General features: G+C 39.5%; 1 protein-coding gene across 1 annotated transcript in view; it reads right to left on the bottom strand.

The window, feature by feature from the left end:
- The window catches only part of ULK4 (unc-51 like kinase 4), a 718,037-nt gene that overhangs the window by 204,253 nt on the left and 492,609 nt on the right, over positions 1-21,175 (bottom strand). Inside the window, exons 33-34 of the mRNA XM_030812066.1 lie at positions 12,894-13,060; positions 5,306-5,404 (exon numbers count right to left, since the gene is read on the bottom strand). Of these exons, the coding sequence (XP_030667926.1) occupies positions 5,306-5,404; positions 12,894-13,060 (266 nt within the window). The remainder of the gene's footprint in view (positions 1-5,305; positions 5,405-12,893; positions 13,061-21,175) is intronic.

Below are 21,175 nucleotides of genomic sequence, written 5' to 3'. Positions count from 1 at the left end.
ATTTTCTTTCTTTCAGGAATAAAACACTTTGGTCAAACAATCACCTTGCTTTATCTTTCCTTCAGAAGACAGTCAACTTATTATATCCTATAGTATAAGATAGCCATATCTTATACTATGGTTACCAATTGAGGGTTTGAAGTTCCCCCTGAAATTGTGAACTGCGTGCAGAACTCTGCATATAAGCGAGTCTAGGCATTTTTATGGTAAGAGAATCAAGAATAATCAGATTGTCAAAACAGACTTAGAATCACTGTCTTATATACACATTTCACTATGGCTCTCCTACAGTGTATATTATAAATATAGGTCATAAATTACAGGTTGACAGGTTTCATATTCTCTTAAGGATAAGTAGGTTTACTTTCATAGGACCATATCTGGAAAAAACCTCAAAAGCTAACAAGTTCATTCTGTTGCCTTTAGGCCAAAATGCTTCCAAAATTATCCAAGTCAGATGAAAACTGAAAGTATGTTTATTTTTCCCTACGGGAAAGCAATTCCAGCACCTCATTCTGTAACCTATTACATTTTTTAACAACCACTGTAAAATTTATCTTTGGTCTGTATGTGCTCTAGTTTAGGTCCTCAATAGCCTTATTACTATTTTTCTTCACTTTATACACAGCTATAAATGTGTGTTAATCTTTCCCAGAGAAGACATATGGCAGTGTTCTTGTCACAGGCCATTTTTAAACCTAATGGTTCCAATGATAAATGTGTATATATTGTACACAACGCAGCCCACACACATTAGGCATACATCTAGCCAATACACTAGAACCTAACTGTGATCAAGTTACAAGTAACAGGAATTCAGTGTCACAAAGAGCTGAGAAAAACCTCTCAGAGGACAATTTTATTCCTTGGGTAATCACCTGCCCTGAACACTGGGTGGCATCACCATTGGGCTGCAGGGCTCTAAGCTGCAGCTCCAGTAGAATTCCAGGAGAAAGGCGGGAAGACCTCTAAGCAGTGGGTAGTATTCAAGGAAACTGGACCCTGTGCTTTTACATATGTAAATATTCAAGGTAAGAAACCAGAAGGCATCTGGAAAAAAGCAGGGAACAAGAGGGGGCCTTTGGGAGGGACTTACAAACACAAGGCAGGATGTCTATAAAGAAAGTTCCAAGAATCATCTTGTAAAGAATCCTAAACTGAGCAGAGGGGTAGCATTGGAGGTTGGCTGGGTGAGAGAGACAAAAGGAGCACTTTATGAGGGCAGGAGGGACTATTCCAACAAATCATAGCAAGCAGAGGATAAGGCTAAAAATCAGACATAATATGTGATCAAAGGGGAAATTTTCAAGAAATGACACTTGATCATTTCTCCCAGGTATCATCTCATTTAATCCTCACGCTCAGAGACAAAGAGTGCCCCATCCAAGATCACACAGCTGGGCAGCAGCAGAGCCAGACATTCAGTCTTGGATTTCTGACTCAAAATCCACAGCTCCTGGCAACCTCTGGCCAGAATCGTATGATATTCCAATTCAAGTAATTGGGAGATAGCAGCATGTACAAAAAAACGTGCTATATGAATTTCAGGATCTATTGGTAGTACAGACTAATAAATTGTCATATTCCTAATATAAGGTTGAACCAAATGAAACTGCTACTTTTGTAGACCCCAAATGGTCGGATATTGGCAATTTTATGTGATTCAATGTAATATCAAGGAATCAAAAATGGAAGGTGTCAGCCTAAATTTAGAGCCCAAGGTGGTACCCTCTTGTGTTTAAATTTTATAAAAAACAGAAAAAAGAATAGTGAGAAAAGAATACACAAAGCATGCTAATAAATATTTAAATGCAAAATCCTCAAATACCAACAAAAACCACCATTTCGCATTTTATGTTCTATACTCACCTTCCTCCCTGATTACTGGAATTCCTAAAGTCAGCCTTCTGGGGAATCTTCTGATTTTGAACTTGGTAGATGCATACTGCCATATTTAACAGACCTCTGTGGCCTACAGAGAGCCATCTATCTGCTCCAAGTTCCTGGTTCTCTGCTCTTCATCTACATCAGAACCTCCAGAAAGCTCCCTAGGCAGCACCTCGGCCACTCCAGGGTAGAGAATTAAGTCTGCATTTCAAGTTTATCTACTGCTCCATCCAGGGATTTTTCATTATGGCCTACAGTATTTGGGTTGTTAGATTAGATTATCTGGAATAGACGCCTGTTCAACAAACAATTCTGAAAGAAGCACATTCCTCCAGGAAAGGAGATGGGAGTATCTACTCTCTTTCCACTGAGAGTTAAATCCAATCACTCAAACCCAGCAATTAAACAGTGTAATCAGGGCAGCTCTTACTAGGAGTGTAAGCAAACCCAGGTTCATCAGAGCCACTCTGTGTTGGCGTTCCTCGCATTTTGAAGACATAATCATTTCTATTTCCTAATAAACTCTACTAAGTAATTAGATATAACTACATAAAATAGAAGTGTAAGATATTTTGTGCTTCCTAAACAAAAATGCTCTGTGAAGTCTACAAGCATTTTTGTCCATTTATGTGTTTGTCATAAATGGACAAAAAGGCTATCATCCTTAGGAAGAAAAGGCAAAAAGTAGCCTCCGTTTAGAACATCTTAAACTATGAAAAATGCATCTGGAAATGACTCCATGTTTGAGCTAAGACTATCTTCCATTCATGAAGACCTCCAAAACTTAAAAACAGCCAAAACAGAATGGCTTTCGAATCAAAACATTGTATTTCAGTGAGACTATTCCCAAACATGGAATAAAGCTAAGAGTTTATGTTTGCAGTTAATCCAGAGGCCAAGGAGAATGGTGGTAGGGAAATGTAGACTCAGTTCAGACACTGAGCTGTCTTGTATTTTTATCCTTGTACGCTTTGGGGTACTTATGTGGAAGGTAAGGATGGGCCAAAGTCATAAGGAAAGAAGGGCTAAATAAGATCAAAGGTAAAGCACTAACAGAATCTAGCTCATTGTCAGCACTGGTTAACAGTGGTGAAATTATGCATTTTTTTTTTTTTTTTTTTGAGACAGGGTCTCTCTCTTTCACTCTTTTGCCCATGCTAGAGTGCAGTGGTGTCATCATTGCTGGCTGCCACCTCACACTCCTGGGCTCAAGCAATCCTCAAGCCTCAGCCTCCCAAGTAGCTAGAACTACAGGTGTGCACCACCACACCTGGCCAAATTTTAAACATTTTTGTAGAGATGGAGTCCTGCTATGTTGCCTAGGCTAGTCTCAAATGCCAGGACCCAATCAATTCTCCCATCTCGACCTCCCAAAGTGCCAAGATTATAGGCATGAGCCACCACACCTGGCCTGTATCAATTTTTATATAGCTATATTTGTTGAGCACATACTATATGCCAGGTACTGTTTATTTAATCCTCAAAATAACTTCATGATCTCATTGGCATTACTAACTTCATTTTACAGATGAAGAAACTGTGGCATCAATAAATTAAGTAACAAATATTGTTAGTTAATATTTGTCCAAAGTCACACAGCTGGTAAGTGGCAGAGCTAAGTTGAGCCCATGCCTATGAACTCTGCATGCAATACTGTCTTGCATTACTACTGTTATTGTTCACTTTATTTCTTATATTTCATCTTCCATGTAATTTCTAACTTACAATTCCATGGAACATAGATATCATAGAAAAATTCCATTTACGGAATACTACGCAGCCATAAAAAAGGATGAGTTCATATCCTTTGTAGGGACATGGATGAAGCTGGAAACCATCATTCCTAGCAAACTATCGCAGGGACAAAAAACCAAACACCGCATGTTCTCACTCATAGGTGGGAATTGAACAATGAGAACACTTGGACACAGGAAGGGGAACATCACACACCGGGGCCTGTCATGGGGTGGGGGGAGGGGGGAAGGATAGCATTAGGAGACATACCTAATGTAAATGATGAGTTAATGGGTGCAGCACACCAACATGGCACATGCATACATATGTAACAAACCTGCACATTGTGCACATGTACCCTAGAACTTAAAGTATAATAAAAAAAAAATAAAAAAGAAAAATTCCATTTAGGAAAGGGCAACTAGATGTTCTTAACTAGAAAGATGATAAAATTAGGCCGGGCGTGGTGGCTCACACCTGTAATCCCAGCAATTTGGGAGGCTGAGGTGGGCGGATCACTTGAAGTCAGGAATTTGAGACCGGCCTGGACAACATGGTGAAACCCCATCTCTACTAAAAATGCAAAAATTAGCTGGACGTGGTGGTGGGCACCTGTAATCCCAGCTACTTGGGAGGCTGAGGCAGGAGAATTGCTTGAACCTGGTAGGCGGAGGCTGCAGTGAGCTGAGATCATGCCACCTCACTCCAGCCTGGGCAAGAGAGTGAGACTTCATCTCAAAAAAAAAAAAAAAAAAAAAAAGAAAAAAAAAGATGATAGAATTGGCAAAAATATAAAGTTAAAATTAATTAGGAACAATAATTTGATTTTAAAAGACTGGGAAGTTTTATAGACAGTGAAATTATATGTTTAAAATAGTTTTTTTAATTTTTTAATTTTTGAGATAGAGTCTTGCTTTTTCACCCAGGCTGGAGTGAAGTGGCACGATCTTGGCTCACTGCAACCTCTGCCTCCTGGGTTCAAGTGATTCTCCTTACTCAGCCTCCCGAGTAGCTGGAATTACAGGTGCACACCACCACACCTGGCTAATTTTTTTTGTATTTTTAGTAGAGACGGGGTTTCACCATACTGGTCAGGCTGGTCTCGAACACCCGACTCAAATGATCCACTCACCTTGGTTTCCCAAAGTGCTAGGCTAAAACTGTTTAATACATCCAAACTCTGAATTTCTGTTGAGCTCTTTCTGTATATTCAATGGTCTTGTATAGTCTTACCTGTTTTTATTTAATTTTGCTTAATTCATTCCATTTCTATTGAGATTGAGGGGGTGTGCCCTAGGTCTGTGTCTGTGCTTTTGCATTTCTGGGGGAGTCCTGCATGCCAAGTCAAACTCTAAAATATCTTTTTGAAAAGAAATTGATTCCCATAGCAATTTCTTCTTTCCTCTTAGAATTCATTTGTTGAATTTTTTACCTCACATTTGTTAAGAAAGTAATTAGATTTGAGATTTTGCCTTACCTAAATATATATTTAAATGAATAAGCCACCTGGTTTTAAAATAAAGTAGAGATTTAGTTTTCCAGGCCAAATAATCTTCTGAAAGTTCTTTTGGCTCTAGTTTTTGAAGGGAATAAAAATAACATAGAAACTCAAGAGATCATGAAATTCAAATAAAATTACTTCAACTTCAGTAATGCTCCAAAAGACATATAGGTGAGCTCTTACCAGTGGAATGAGCAGGCTAATCAGGTCTGTCAGAGGTCTGTTGAGCAGCAGCAGGTCTTCTGCAGCCTGAGTGTCCTCTCCTGAGCCAGACTTCTGGGCCTGGAACAGGGAGAAGAGAAATGAAAGATGGTCTTGGTGATTAGTCAGCTTGGCCAAAGGAAACAGGACCACTCCATCTGGCAGACACAAGATGCTGAGGAAGCATTCTACCTCGCTTCCCAAGGATGGAATAGATGGAGGCCCCAGAAGAGATACTATGCTTTCTTATGACACAAAAAGGAGGGCAGATATTGCCACTGCCGCCAGCTCAGGCTACAGAGGCTGACCTGGACAGCACATACATAAAGCAATTACAGAGGTTGCTGCTGGAGGAATAATGGTGATGTCCCATATATTGCAGTGGGGAAATGCTTAATCTTTTTTTTTCTTTTTGAGTTGGAGTCTCGCTGTGTCACCCAGGCTGCCGTGCAGTGGCACAATCTCGGCTCACTGCAACCTCTGCCTCCTGGATTCAAGCGATTCTCCTGACTCAGCCTCCCGAGTAGCTAAGATTACAGGCTCTTGCCACCACGCCTCGCTAGTTTTTGTATTTTTAGTAGAGACGGGGTTTTGCCATGTTGGCCAGGCAGGTCTCTAACTGCTGACCTCACATGATCCACCCATCACAGCCTCCCAAAATGCTGGCATTACAGATGTGAGCCACCGCACCCAGCCAAAAGCGATTTATCTTAACTACCCTGAGACTAGGTGCTAAAGAAAACTGAACTTTAGAGAAGCTGGGTAGTTTGTCTAACATCTCACAGATAATGAGTGACAAAGCCAGAGGACCAAACCCAGGCTGACTCCGTCACAAATGCTGATCTCCTCTGAGCATATTTATGCACATGATACATACCAAGTGCATTCTGCTATGCTTTCCTTCTCTATATGCATACATATGCTCAAACAACATCTAGAATATTTGTCCAACATATCACTACATGAATAGGCTTCAAATACAGGTCTATATTCCTACGAATGTTTAGACTTAAATGGCAATGAAAATAAATGAGTGGTTTTTACGTTGTGTGTCTTCTCGCAGGGGTTTTATAGAATTGTCTAATTCCAAAGGAGACTTCTATCATAGAGATGAGTAATTTTATACTGAAAAATGGCAAGGATTATTTTTTGCATTTGCTATAATATGTAGACGCTCTTCCTCTCTGTTTTTACTTTTACTCAGAAGAAACAAAACCACTTTTCATTAATGACCTTTGCCAGAGCCAACAGAGCAGGCCACAGGCTGCCCTGCCTTGAGTCATTAACCTGGACTCCAGGACCCTTCTCATAAATGCCTAGTTTCCTTCTGCACTTCTGGCCTATGGACAGAATTTCAGTTGCCTGTTTTCTTTGGTTCAGAAGAACTTGACCGAAAATCGGACACCTGTCTTTTAACAACTTGCACATCTCAACAGGTAAGGAGAACAAGGGTCATCATTAGCTTGGAGCTTCCCTCTTACTTCCCTGATTGACTTTATCGGAAACGGAGAATTTCCTTTCAGGAAACAAATGTGCAGCACTATCCAAGAGGTCTGAACCTTTTTGAATCTTGGCCGTTGATCCCTTGCCCTCTGAAACATTATCTGACATGGAATATTAGCCTTTCCACATTACCACATTATCCCTTAGAGCAGATTGATTTCCTCCTGGGAGAGATAAGGCAGTCTTGCAAATCAGCAATGAGGCAGCAGTGAGGGGTATGGTGCCTCCTTTCCAAACACACACAAGCAAGCGAATGGGGACACAGCACAAGAAACACTGTAGGACTTTTTCCACCAGGATGTCCCATGGTCCTCCAGATCCTCCAAGATCTACAAAGTCATACGTCATAGTCGCCAAGAAACATCGACCCAGCCTACCAGTATTCATGTGGCCACCTCCTTGCAAAGTTGCCAAGAGTTCCAGAAGAAAGAGAAGGCCACAGCTTTGTGCAACAGAGAGGTGGCACAAAAGAAAGACATTAGAAATTCCACTCTCCCCACAAAAGTACTGGCCCGCAAAGGAAGCTCTGTGCAACAAAAGGACACCTGCCTGGATGCAGCAATAAACACTGAAGCCCCCAGAATCAAATGCAAAGGCCCAGGCCTGCCTTGCCTCTCAGCCTCTCTCCAATTCCCCAACATCAGACTCCCTCATGTCAGCCTCCTAACTCCTGGATTTGCCACCCTTTGTGTGCATCTTGTACAGGGCCCGTGTCCCTGTCACAACATCATGACTGTCTGCTCCATCCAGGTCCTCTGACTTTGCTTCTGGTCCCACTGACCCCCTTAACAGAACCACTCCCTTTTGTCATTGCTGTGTGTGAACTCACCCCACTCCTAGCAATCCCCTAGCTGTTACAGCCCAGGCGAGAGAGCACACTAGCTTGGGCTACGGTGATAGCAGCAGGGTTTGAGAGAGGAAATTGGATGTGTTAGATGTTTATGGTAAAATCTACATGATTTGGTGACAGATTAGATGTGGGATATAAAAAAAGAGGAAACTTTTAAGAATGCCTCCCAGGTTTCTGGTTTGCATGGCAGGGTGAGTGGGGCAGGGCTTGCTGGCAGGGAAATGGATTTGGGAGGTAGATCTTGAGTTCAGCTTTGGTCTATGGGGCATTCTAGAGGTCATACTGAGCGAGCTGCTAGGTATATGAATATTGATTTCAAAGAAGAACTTTAGGTAGAGATATACATTTAGTAGCCTTAAACATATCAAACTAAAGAAGTTGACATTCCTTTGGAACTTGTCATCCTTTTAGTTAAACCATGAGATCCTGGAGGGTGGGGACTGAATCATATTCATCTTTACATTGCGAACGTGCAACATGATAGTGTTTGGGGAGCACAGTAAGTGTTGAATTGATCCGAGCCACACCATTGACAGTTACGCTCCAGTGCGTGCTAAAACCTGCTGGAGATATAAGACAGGAACGGGGCTGGGCATGGTGACTCATGCTTCCAATTCCAGCACTTTGGGAGGCCGAGGCAGGCGGCCTGTCAATTTCTGGGCCATATTTAACATTAAATAGCAATACAGCATTACCTAAAGTGAGATAACAGAATACAGCTTCTCAGTATTAAAAAAAAAAAAAGGCCAGGTATAATACAATTGTCTTACATCTAGCATTGCTACACAAATCTAGCACACAGAAGTAGGTAATCAACAGATGTCTGCTAAATATACACAGAAGTAAGGCATCTATAAAGAACAAGAGACAGTTACTTCCTCAAGTAGTTCCTGTCTTATTTATTTTTTTGAGATGGAGTCTCGCTCTTTCATCCAGGCTGGAGTGCAGTGGCATGATCTCAGCTTACTGCAACCTCTGCCTCCTGGGTTCAAGCAATTCTCCTGCCTCAGCCTCCCAAGTGGCTGGGATTATGGGTCCCCGCCAGCATGACCAGCTAATTTTTGTATTTTTAGTAGAGACGGGGTTTCACCATGTTGGCCAGGCTGCTCTCAAACTCCAGACCTCATGATCTGCCTGCCTCAGCCTCCCAAAGTGCTGGGATTACAGGTATCAGCTACCGCACCCAGCCTTTATTTTTATTTTTTGAGATGGAGTCTCGCTCTGTCACCTAGGCTGGAGTGCAGTGGCGTGATCTCGGTTCACTGAAACCTCCGCCTCCCAGGTTCGAGTGATTCTCCTGCTTCAGCCTCCCGAGTAGCTAGGACTACAGGTGTGTGCCACCACACCCAGCTAATTTATTTTTTTATTTTTAGTAGAGACAAGGTTTCACCATGTTGGCCAGGCTGGTCTTGAACTCCTGACCACATGTGATCTGCCCACCTGGGCCTCTTCCAAAGGGCTGGAATTATAAGCATGAGTCACCATGCCCAGCCCAGTTCCTGTCGTTATATCTCCAGCAGGTTTTAGCACACAATGGAGCATAACTGTCAATGGTGTGGTTCAGATCAATTCAATTCAGCACTTACTGTGCTCCCCAAACACCATCATGTTGCACATTCGCAATGCAAAGATGCATATGATTCAGTCCCCATTCTCTAGGATCTCATGGTTTAAGTAAAAGGATGACAAGTTCCAAATAACCGTGCTAAGGCAGAATATGAAAACTGCTATAATACAGGTAGAAATAAAGTTTAGGTTAAGGAGGGAAGTAGGATAATGTCACAATTGACTTCATCACTTGGATGGTGGGGACAGGGTCTACTAGGAGTCATATGGAGTACAGATATTTCAGATATTTCACATGTGGAAATTTCATGAGGAAAGGCACAGGAGTGACAAAGCACAGCATCCACTTACAAGATGGCAGTGCAACTGTCTGATTGGGGTATGGACAGCATGGAGGTCAGGCAGATGAGCTGGAAAGGTACCCTGGGGCTCGATTGTATAAGCCCTTGAATGTCTCGGCAAGGAGTCAGAAAGTTATAGATAATGAGATGTCACTGAAGTTTTCAAAGGAAGGGAGAAACTATCAGGACTATGGGCTATGACAGAAAAATCTCATCCGCATTCAACAACCAGGCAGAGGGTAGTTTACGGTGAAGGCCAACAAGGGGAAGGCCGTGAAGGAATCAAGTTGGATAATTATAAGAGATTCTAAAAATAGACAGCCCCCTAAAATAGCCCCCAACCACGGATAGCCTTTATGTGTATGTGGGACTAAGAAAGACTCAGTAGCCACATTACAGTCTTTCAACAATACTGACACATCTGTAAATCAACAGCAGTTTAATGGTCCTACTATCAGCAGGATGATGTAACAAGCTTCCCCATACCACCTCAGAAAGGATAAACACAGCCCAGATTGGAAAGTCAGGTGATCTGAATTAGAATAACAAATATTTGTCTTCCCTAGAAAAGCCCTCCCAAATCTCAAAATTGGGTTTGGTCCCCTGCCTCATTATTCATTCTGCAGCATGTAATACCTTTCAATTGCTGCATTTTCACACATGCAATAAGATGAAGATTTGCTTCATTATTTGTATGTTGACAGTCTTCCCTATTAAACTGTAAGCTTCCTGAGAGCTAACACCTTTTCTCCCTTGATTCCTGCTGAAATTACAGGTGCTTAGCCCTATGCTAGGCTCATAAGTACAAAATAACTCATAAGCCTGCTAGGAGTTAGTCAGTAAATATGAACTGAGTGCTCTTCCATGTACCAGGACGTAGAAATGAGAAAGTCATGGCCCACAGGAGGCCCCCTGTAAACAAAAAAGGAAGCACCTTTCTTCTTGTTGCTGTTCATGATACAATAACCACTTATTGGTCACCTTCACTGGGCCAGGTATATGTATGCCACTTTACATCTATATATAATTATATATATTTTATTCTCCCATTGAAGTCTCACAACCACCCAGCAGAGTGGTGATCACATCTACTTTCCAGATGAGGAAACTGATACTCAGGTGCAGTAACTTGCCTGAGGTTATAGAGGTGGGGAGTGGTATAGTGGTGTGTCTGGGATTTGAATCTAAGGCATTCCAGCCTGCACAACCCACATGTCCTCACCACACCAGTGAGTCTCAGGCACTTTGTCTCTGCCTCCATTATCTTTCACACATAACATTCAGAGATGAACAGGGACCAGTTTTAAATCATGGGGAAGGTAGTGGGTAGGGACTGAACTTCTGATGGAGATTCTGACACGTGCCTGCCTTTGCTCCCCCATACACATACTTGCATCATACCACTCTCCTCCCTGGAAAAGTGCTTTGTGAATCTAAGCATTATTATAATTTTAAGCACTGGCCTCTCTCAATTCTTCTACTTTAAAGAAGCTCCTATTAGAAATAGATATAGGTTTCAAGTGCAGAAGAATCCCCAGTGTGAGAAGTATATCTATAAATGGAAGGGGTGACTTAGGGTTTTGGAAAGTACTTATGGCTCAGTGTTTCAAGGCAGATATGTCTTTGATTCACATTCCATTTCTTTTCCCAACTCTTTCACCTAATTCAGCCTCAAGGACTCCTCCTCCTTCATATTGACACCAGGTGTCATGAAGACCAAAGTCAGTGGTCAAGGCCAAAAGCAATACATGGCAGATATTATGAGGGATGATTTAGAAAGATGGTAGCAGTAAAATGTACAGTGGTGTTGAAGACTATGAAAACAATAAAAAACAGTGATCTACTGGGAAACTAGCAAGTTGGAAACAGAAAATTCAAAAATATTTTGTATTAAGGAGTTTCCTTTTAAAACATCCCTGAATATCTACCTAATCACTTGTAGTAAAAAAAAAAGAATTTCTATTATTCTGAAGATTTTTTAACTTCTGATCTTTTTGTCTACAATTTACAAGAAAATCTTTTATAGATTGCCATCAAGGTATCCTGTAAGAGTAACTATCAACTACATCTCAAAGAATTACAAAAATCTACCACTATGGAAACTGAAATAAGATACTGCGTTCTCTGAAGAGAAACTTACTAGAACAGAGAGGAAAAGATAGGAGAAATACATAATTAGGGATTATTTAAGTACGTAACCATTATTTACTGTTAATTTGGATGATAAGTGAGCTAATAAAAGCAGCTAGGTAATTCAAAGGCCATGGCTTTTTAATTAATCTACTGGCTTTACAGTTTGGGTTAAATACTTAGTAACTAACAATATTTGTTGAGGGGATCTTAGATTTATTAAATCATATTAGACAAGCTAAATACTTGACAAGCTTAACTGTGGATAAAAAATATCATTTATCATAATGATGAATAACAGAAGCTATCCTTGGTTCTGGGGATTCACTCTTGGCTCTGCTACTGTGACTTTGGCAAGGTATCAAAACAGTTTGGTTTCAACTTTAGCTTCTGCGTCTATCCAAGCTTGGATGCTACCATTTGATATACATCTCTTGCAATTGTATCAGGATTTTAAATATAACAATAAATTCACCTTGGCCCTGTCACTTTCACTTGATCTAAATATCAGCTGACTCCGTTGGTTAGACAGAGCATTAAATAAAACAGGCATAGGAAAGTACTCTATAAAACCACACCTCCTTCCTGCCTTACAGCATGATGCTAAGTAAATACAGGTTACAGTTTATGGCTAATTGGCTTTTTCCATAGCCACTGAATACACCTCTATTCCTCAAAACCATCTCACAAGTCCATGGTATCAGTCATAAGGGAAAGCAAGTGAGCTTATGAGTTACATATGTATGTATATGTGTCTACAAACACACACATGCATGTGTATGTACACAAACCCTCAATCCATTATTCCTAGAAAGCTGACCTATCCTGCTGAGGGGGAACTGGAGAGCCACCTCAGGACATGAAAAACTGCAAACTACTTGGCCAACCTAGGATGTGCCTAAGGCAAATGCTCTCCTTGGTCAGGAGTGGGTTCCCAACTAATGCTTGCTAAGTCTCTGCTTAGTAGTAGGCTCTCCTTCCTTCCCTGAAGATTTTGATCAGATTCTCTGTTCTTGACATTGGTCACCCAAAGATGACTCTTCAGAAGACACTCTCTATGGAATTATACCTTCTTTTAAATAAGTAAAGACACAACAGAGGAAGATAAGAAAGAAGAGAATGAAAGGGAAGCATGAAATGGAGTAGGGCTGCTCAAGACACAGGAAAACAGATCCTCTACCTGCAAAGCCAGCCGCACAATACCGGAGGTATAGGTCAGCACGCCGTGCAAAATATCAAGCAGGGAAAAGAGCAGTGCAGCTGCCATCTCATTGTTGTTTTTATTGTCCACATCCAAGCACAGTGTGGCAGTTTCAGTGAACAGGTAACAGATGTGACTGACGAGTCCTGAGGGTAAAAGAGGAAAAGAAAAAAACCTCATCATTAAGTACACAAATGTGTCATACGAACCAAAAAGAGAGGCATTCTGGCTCTATGTTGCATAACCCCTAAGCAATACTTAAACTATACTCTTGTCAGATTCACTGAGGAAAGTTGTTTAAAATGCAGGTTTCCAGGCCTCACTCCCAGAGAGTCTGCTAAGGAGTCAGGGATGGGGCTTAGGAAAATACTTGTTAAAGAAGTTCTCCAAGTGATTTTGATGCAAAGGTTCCAAACCACAGCTTGAGAAACACCATCCTACATGGGCAGGCTTCACAGGGTCTGAGGACTCCCTGGCAATGAAGGAAAACAACTGTCCCCAGATTATTGTTTGAAGGCAGTTTTCTTTAGTGCATGATCAAGGGCCACAGTGAACCCAGTGGTCTGCTCTATCTAGCAACTGGGTGGTTTCAATAATGCAGTCCAAAAATGTAAGATAAATTATAAGAAATTTGAAATTTAGAAATTACCAGGTGCCATCCCTTTGTCTCTGCAAACCTCATATTAACAGTGTGGTTGGTCTTTACTGATGTTTAGTTTGATATAGTCTGTTACAATAAATACATTTTCACATTTTGGGGGTGTTATTGTTTACATTTAAATTGACATTTTTATCCTATTATATAGTGTTACCCTTTGAATTCACAAAAATGAAATACAACAGAAGTGAAATTACACCATGAAATAATGTTGTAAACCTAAATGATGAATGAGAACTTTGGAATCAGTAGAGCATAAATTCAGATGTTCTAAAAAAAAAAAAAAAAAGTGAATTTTCAAAGATAAATATTTTACACACGCAGATGGAGGAAAAGCATGGCAAGGAAGTCTGATGTGTATTAAAAGCTATATTTTACTGGACCTGCAATCTATTTGTCCCTACTCCAGATCATCAACTGAATGGAAACTCAGCTAAGCACAGCCATGTAAGTTTTGGCATCTCTTCCATACAGTGCACCTTGTCACTTCCAGCAAAACAATCCAGTCTTCCTGACAAATGCAAAATTATCACAAAATTATCAGATTACAAAAGTGAACTAGTTTTGTCACTAAAGGCAGTGACATAGAATGACAGACACATCAAAGTTATACCTCTTGTGGCAAAAAAAGGCATAAGTCTCACATAACTGCTAAGATGCTTATAAAAACAAAAACAAAACTGAGTTTCAAGGCTGAAAATAAACACACTTGAAAGTAGAATGAATTACTGTCAAAATTTCCTTATCAAATGACAAGGTCTGATAACCCGTATCATCAATGATACATAGTGCAGAAAAGCAATTATTACAGCATGTGCACTACACCACCAGGCATTCTCCTTAGAGTTACAATGCATCACCCATGTACAGGCTATGAATCAGCACTTGGCATCTGTGAGCTGTAGATAGAAGGGCTTGAAAACATAGTATTTGGTGCACATACGCTGCAAGAGAACAGGTTTTTCATTTGGGGGTTCCTGATGACTTTGTGACATGTCACACAGATGGTCAAAGGTAAAAGGGGTAAGTACTGGTGGAGTCCAGCTCTGTGAGCAGCAAAGAAGGATATGGTTCTTTAGGAGGCAGAGGTGGGCCCCAGAGCACCCATCTACATATTGCTTACTTCAGAGTAAACAGCTAGTGGGCATCAATGTTCTTGCTGATCTTCATTCAGTCTTCAAGGAAGGAGTGCAAAGAATGAATGCAATCAAATCCCTGCTGGGACAGAAAGTATTTCCAGTCTATGGTGTAAAAAACAGACAACAAATGCCAAGCTCTGATTTTACACACTGAAGTCACCAGCTCCCAAGGGAAGGTTCTCAGATAAGATAAGAAATGAAGTGTGAGATAAAAATATTTCTTCACAACAGTGATAATGCCAGCAAAACCCATTAATATGATTTTAAGAAGCTGATCTCAGTCATATTTTCAGTGTTCTTCATAGCCAGAACTTTCACTTCAGGGTCAAAATGCATGTTTTTCATGTTTAAATTTTTTATTATGAAAACAAAGTCATGAGACAGTTCAGCACAATGTACCTTCATTATCCTTTTCAACAATATCAATATTGTGTCTATTTTACCTGTCTTTTCAAAGGCATTTTGAAGCAAATACCAGAAAACATCTTATTTCTCCTGTAAATACTTCTGTATAACAGGTAAAGACTCGTTTTTAACTACAATACCATTGCCACTTTTAAAAATTAATGTATTTTTAATATACTCCTCAACTGTCTCAAAACTATCTTTTTACAATTAGTTTGTATGAATCAAGATGCAAAGCAGCTCCACAAATTCCCTTTGGTCATGGACCTTAAGTCTCCTTTAATTTCTAACAGTCCTTCCTCTACTTACAATTTTTTATGCCACTTATTTGTGGATAAATTAGAACAGTTTTCTTGTAGATTTTCTCATGGAACTGCTCCTATATCCCTACATGTCCTGTAAAATTGGTAATTGCACCTAGAGACTTGAGTTAATTCAGGTTCAATTCCTTTGGCAATAATACCTGGGGCTGGGTTCTTTGGATTTCCTGTTGCATCTTATCTGGAAAGATATGCCATTTGTCTTAGTTATGTTAAAATTGATCCATGGATTCAAGGGTTGTTATTTTCAAAAGGAAAAGCAAGATAAATGTTTATTCTTTCCTCCAAGGTATTTATCCAAGTAAAATGAACACATATGTCCACATAAAGATTAATTAGAGCTTTATTCAAAATAGCACCAAACTACAGCCAGGCACCGTGGCTCACACCTGTAATTCCAGCACTTTGGGAGACCGAGGTGGGCAGATCACTTGAGGCAGGAATTTGAGACCAGCCTGACCAACATGGTGAAACCGCATCTCTACTAAAGGTACAAAAAATTAGCTGGGCATGGTGGCACACGCCTATAATCCCAGCGATTCGGGAGGCTGAGGCAGGAGAATCATTTGAACCCAGGAGGCAGAAGTTGTAGTGAGCTGAGATTGTGCCACTGCACTCCAGCCTGGGTGACAGAGCACGATTCTGTCACAAACAAACAAAAAAAGCCCCAAACTAGAAATAGCCCAGGTGTCCATCAACAGGAGACTAAACAAATTAAGATATAATCATACAATGGAATATCACTTATCAACTAAAAATATCAAACACTGAACTTTACAAGAACATACATGAATCTCAAAAAAAAAATGCTGAGAGACAGATTGCAAAAATTAAAGAATTCTATGAAATAAGTTGTATGCACACATTTATTTAAGGTTCTAAAGAAAACTTTCTATTGATTGGGGTCAGAAGTTATTTCTAGGAGAGGGGAAGACGGAACTTTCTAGGGTGATAGAAATGTTCTATACTTTGATGGGGTGTTGGTTATAGAAGTGCATGCATTTTTCAAAACTAAATATATGATTTGTACCTTTTACTGCATATAAAATATACTTAAATTTAAAAATGCAGGGCTAAGAAAAAACAGGTTGGGACAAACTAGAGAAATGCTTAAGGAAGATAAATGAAGCAGTATGTGCTGTCTTCACTGGGTTAATAGCAGAATTTACTGAGCACTTGCTCTTTTCCTGACACTATACCCTCACTGGAAGAAATGGGGAAGTGAGTTTCTAGGTAATTTTAAGTTAACTTTTAAGATATGCTGAGTTTGATATAACAAAGGGGCATTCAAAGTGCCAATGTTCAAAGGAGATTAAGCCCTAAAAACTAGGTAACAGTTAAAACTAAAAGACAACAACAAAAAAAGAAGCAAAAGATGATCAGAGAGAACAGAAAATTTCCCAAAAGACAGTCAAATTTAGAGACAGACAGAGTCAAAGACTGACGGTTGAGTAAGTCCCAAACAGGGGCAAGGATTTACAGAGGAAATGAAGGCAAAGGCACTAATATAATAGAGTAGGAATCAGGACAATGTAAAGTAATGGATATCAAGGAATAACTAGAATTAAAAAGAAAATGGGTGTCAAGAATGTCTAGTTGGATGTCAGCAAAATAGAGGAATAGGAGGTCTTAGGTTTCCCCATGTTCCACAGAAAGTTCTATCAGCAACTATCCACAGATATGAACACTATGGTGAAATCCTCCAAAATTGGGAATAAGCCTGAGTCCCCTGTGTGGTTTATGGAACTTTTCCACATGAAAAGGGTAAGACAAAGGGTCTTATTTTGACTATACTACCTTTCCTCCTCCCAGAGGTTAGCATAGTGCCACAAAGAGAGGATTCTCCAGGAACTGGGGTTTCTACAGAGGGAAGAGAAAACCAGAGGTGGACAACCATCTTCTCTAGCATCCTGTGGCACTTTCCAGAAAGCCCACTCCTATCTTACACCATGGGGAACACAGGGGAAAATGGTACCACTAGACCAACTGGGATTAGGCAGAAACAAAGAAAGGACGTGTAATACAAAGCAACCAGGACATAGATATGGTGTTAGCTTGCAGTGCCCAATCAGTGGTACCAGCTAATGGCCCATCCAATTTGAAAAGCTGAGCTAGTCACTCCAGAAGTGATCGAAAGTTCTACCTAGCTTAGATTCCTACACAGTCAGCCTCCAGGACCAGCCTCATACCTTGCCCCAAAGCCTCACATCCAGGGAGAGAGGCAATCATCACAGCAAATTTCCACAGAGAGCAGAGGCTCTATCTATCATACCCAGGAGTTTAAACAGCACTCAGTCAAGCTTCAAAGCTCACCTCAAGAGCCTGCCTAGACAGAGAGACAAACCTCAACGGTGCATTTCTAATGAGCATAGCAGCTGCTCCCAGCCATTCCAATTAGCATCCTGATCACAGCCTGTCCTGCAACCCTGTTCAACTACTGAACTCAAATAGTAAAACTATCTGTCCAAACAATATACTCCTGCAGCCCAGCCCAATGATGGGCCAACTGTATTTCCAGAGATCAACCAGTGGTCTCACTGGATAGAAGAGCCCAGCCAGCTGCCTCATCAAAATTTGAGAGCAAAGGCAGCAGCCCAGCCATCTAGAGAGCCCAAAGCAACCTCTGACTGCCCATGACCATTAAAGCTGGCCCATCTACAATAAAAGCTAAATGAAAGAGTGAAGGTCTATCCCTGCCAAAAAAAAAAAAAAAAAAAAAAAAAAAAAAAACACCTTAAAAGCCTAAAAAGATGGCTATCTCCTCAACTGCACAAACACCAATGCAAGAAAACAAGAATTACAAAGAATCAGGAAATCATGTTATCTCCAGAAGAAACGAAGAAAGCTCCAACGATAGACCCGAAAGAAAGGGTCAAATTTTATAAACAGAAATACTAGACACAATACTGAACTGAAACATGCATACAGGAAGCTTCAACATCAGGCTCCCTCACACTGAAGAATCAGTGAATTCAAAGATAGAACATCTGAAATTATCTAATCAGAGCTGCAAATAAATAAATAAGGTGACAAAAGCCTATAAGGACTATGGAATACCATTAAGAGACCTAACCTATGCATAAGAAGAATTCAAGAAGAAATAAAAAAGAAAAAAAAAGTATTTTTAAATGAACTAATGGCTGAAAACTTCTTTTAATTTAGGGATAGATGCCAATATTCAGGTAGAGGAAGCACAGAGGTCTCCAATCAAAGTAAACCAAAAGAAGAGTTCACCAGGACACATAATCAAATTATGAAAAATCAAAGATGAAGAAAATATGCTAATATGCTGAGAGCAATAAGAAACACATTACATCCAAGGGAGTCCCGATACAATGTCAGTAGATTTCTTAACAGAATTCCTGCACGGCAAGACAGAGTGGGATGATTTATTCAAAGGGATGAAGGAAAAAATGCTGCCAAACAAGAATACTTTACCCAACAAAATTATCTTTCCAAAATGAAAAAGAAAAACTTTCCCAGACAAACAAATGCTAATGGAATTCATCACCACTAGGCCTGCCTTACATGATTGGCTAAAGAGAGGTCTTTAAGTTAAACAAAAAAAACACTAATAACATAAAACACAAAAAATCAGAAAACTCAATGGTATAAGTAATACAAAGCCATATGCATGATACTTTAGAACTCTAATTGTGGCATGTAAAGCAGTTTTACTCCTAGTATGAGGGTTCCAAGGAAAAAACTAATAATAATGACTATAGCTAAAATAAACTGTTAATAAATGCATATTACACAATGATGTAAATTCTGATATCAAAAACATAAAATGAAGGGCAATAAAATTGTAAAGCTGTATGAAAAGTTAAGAAGTTAGCAGCTTGAAACAGACTGTTATAAGATGTTCTATGTAAGTCTCATAGTGATCACAAAATAAAAATGTATAGTAGACACACAAAACAAAAATAGAAAAGATTCAAAGCATATCACTATAGAAAACCATCAAATTGCAAAGGAAGACAAGACAGGAAGAAAGAAACAAAACAACCAGAAAATAATAAAATGACAGAAGTCCTTACCTATTGATAATTACCTTGAATGTAAACAGATTAAATTCTCCAACAAAAAGACATAGAGTAATTGAATGAATTAAACAAACAACAAAACAAAAAAACACAAAACTAGACCCAACTACAAGCCGCCTACAAGATACTCACCTCACTTTTAAGGACACACACAAACTGAAAGTGAAAGAACGGAAAAAGATATTCCATGCAAAGGGAAACCAAAAGAGGGCAGGGATACTTCTATTTATATAAAACAAAACAGACTTTAAGCCAAAACTACAGAAAGAAACAAAGAAAGATGTTATATAATGATAAAAGGGTCAATTCAACAAGAGGATATAACAACTGTAAATATATATGCACCCAACATCAGAGCACCAAAATTATATAAAGCAAATACTAAAGGATCTAAATGGAGAGATAGACGGCAATACAAGAATAGTATGGGACTTATCCCACTTATAGCAATGGACAAATCATCCAGACAGAAATTAATAAGAAAACACTGGTCTTGAACAACACTTTAGACCAATTAACTAACAGACATATGCAGAACATTCCATCTGAGAGCAACAAAATATACAATCTTCTCAAGCACACATGGAACATGCTTCAGGATAGATTGTATGTGAGGACAAGTATTGACATGTCTTTAAGAGTATTCACAAATTTAAGAAGACTGAAATAATAACAAGTGCCTTTACCAACTAGGATGGTATGAAACTAAAAAATCAACAACAGGAGTAATTTTGGAAAATTGACAAATACATGAAAAACAACACATTACTGAACAACCAATGAGTTAATAAAGAAATGAAAAGGGAAATTAAAAAAAATTGAGACAAATGAAAATGGAGATACAAAATTCTAAAACTTACAGGATACAGCAAAAACAGTTGAGAAAAAAGTTTATTGCAGTAAGTGCCTACATCAAAAAGAAAGGTCTCAAATAAACAACTTAATGTTATGCCTCAAAAAAAAAAAAAACAAAATGAAGAACAAGCTAAGCTCAATTTTAGCAGAAAAATTAAAAATATCAGAGCAGAAAACAATGAAATAGAACTAGAAAAGCAATACTAAAATAAACTAAAACTTGTATTTTTGAAAAAATAAAAATTGAGAAACCTTTAGACTAAGAAAAAAGAGATGACTCAAGTAAATAAAATCAGAAATGAAAGAGAAGACATTAAACAGAAATACAAAGAATCATAAGAGCTACTGTAAACAATTAAATGTCCAAAAAATTGAATAACTGAGAAGAAAGGATGTATTCCTAAACACATATAACCTATTAAGACTAAATCATAAAGAAAAAGAAAATCTGGGCCGGGCATGGTGGCTCATGTCTGTAATCCCACGACTTTGGGAGGCCAGGGCAGGCAGATCACCTGAGGTCAGGAGTTCAAGACCAGCCTGGCCAATATGGTGAAACTCCATCTCTAATAAAAATACAAAAATTAGCCAGGTGTGGTGGTGCATGCCTGTAATTCCAGCTACTCAGAAGGCTGAGGCAAGAGAATCACTTGAACCCAGGCAGCAGAGGTTGCAGTGAGTGGAGATCACACGACTGCACTCCAGCCTGGGTGACAGAGTGAGAATGTCAAAAAAAAAAAAAAAAAATAGAAAATCTGAAGAGATCAACAAGAAGATTGAATAAACAGTAAAAAGTCTTCCATCAAAGAAAAGCCCAGGACCTAATGGCTTCACTGTT

This window comes from Nomascus leucogenys, chromosome 4 (assembly GCF_006542625.1).
Source record: "Nomascus leucogenys isolate Asia chromosome 4, Asia_NLE_v1, whole genome shotgun sequence".
NCBI lineage: Eukaryota > Metazoa > Chordata > Mammalia > Primates > Hylobatidae > Nomascus > Nomascus leucogenys.
Note: the sequence above shows the minus strand (reverse complement) of the source record. Positions and strands in the feature narration are given on the sequence as shown.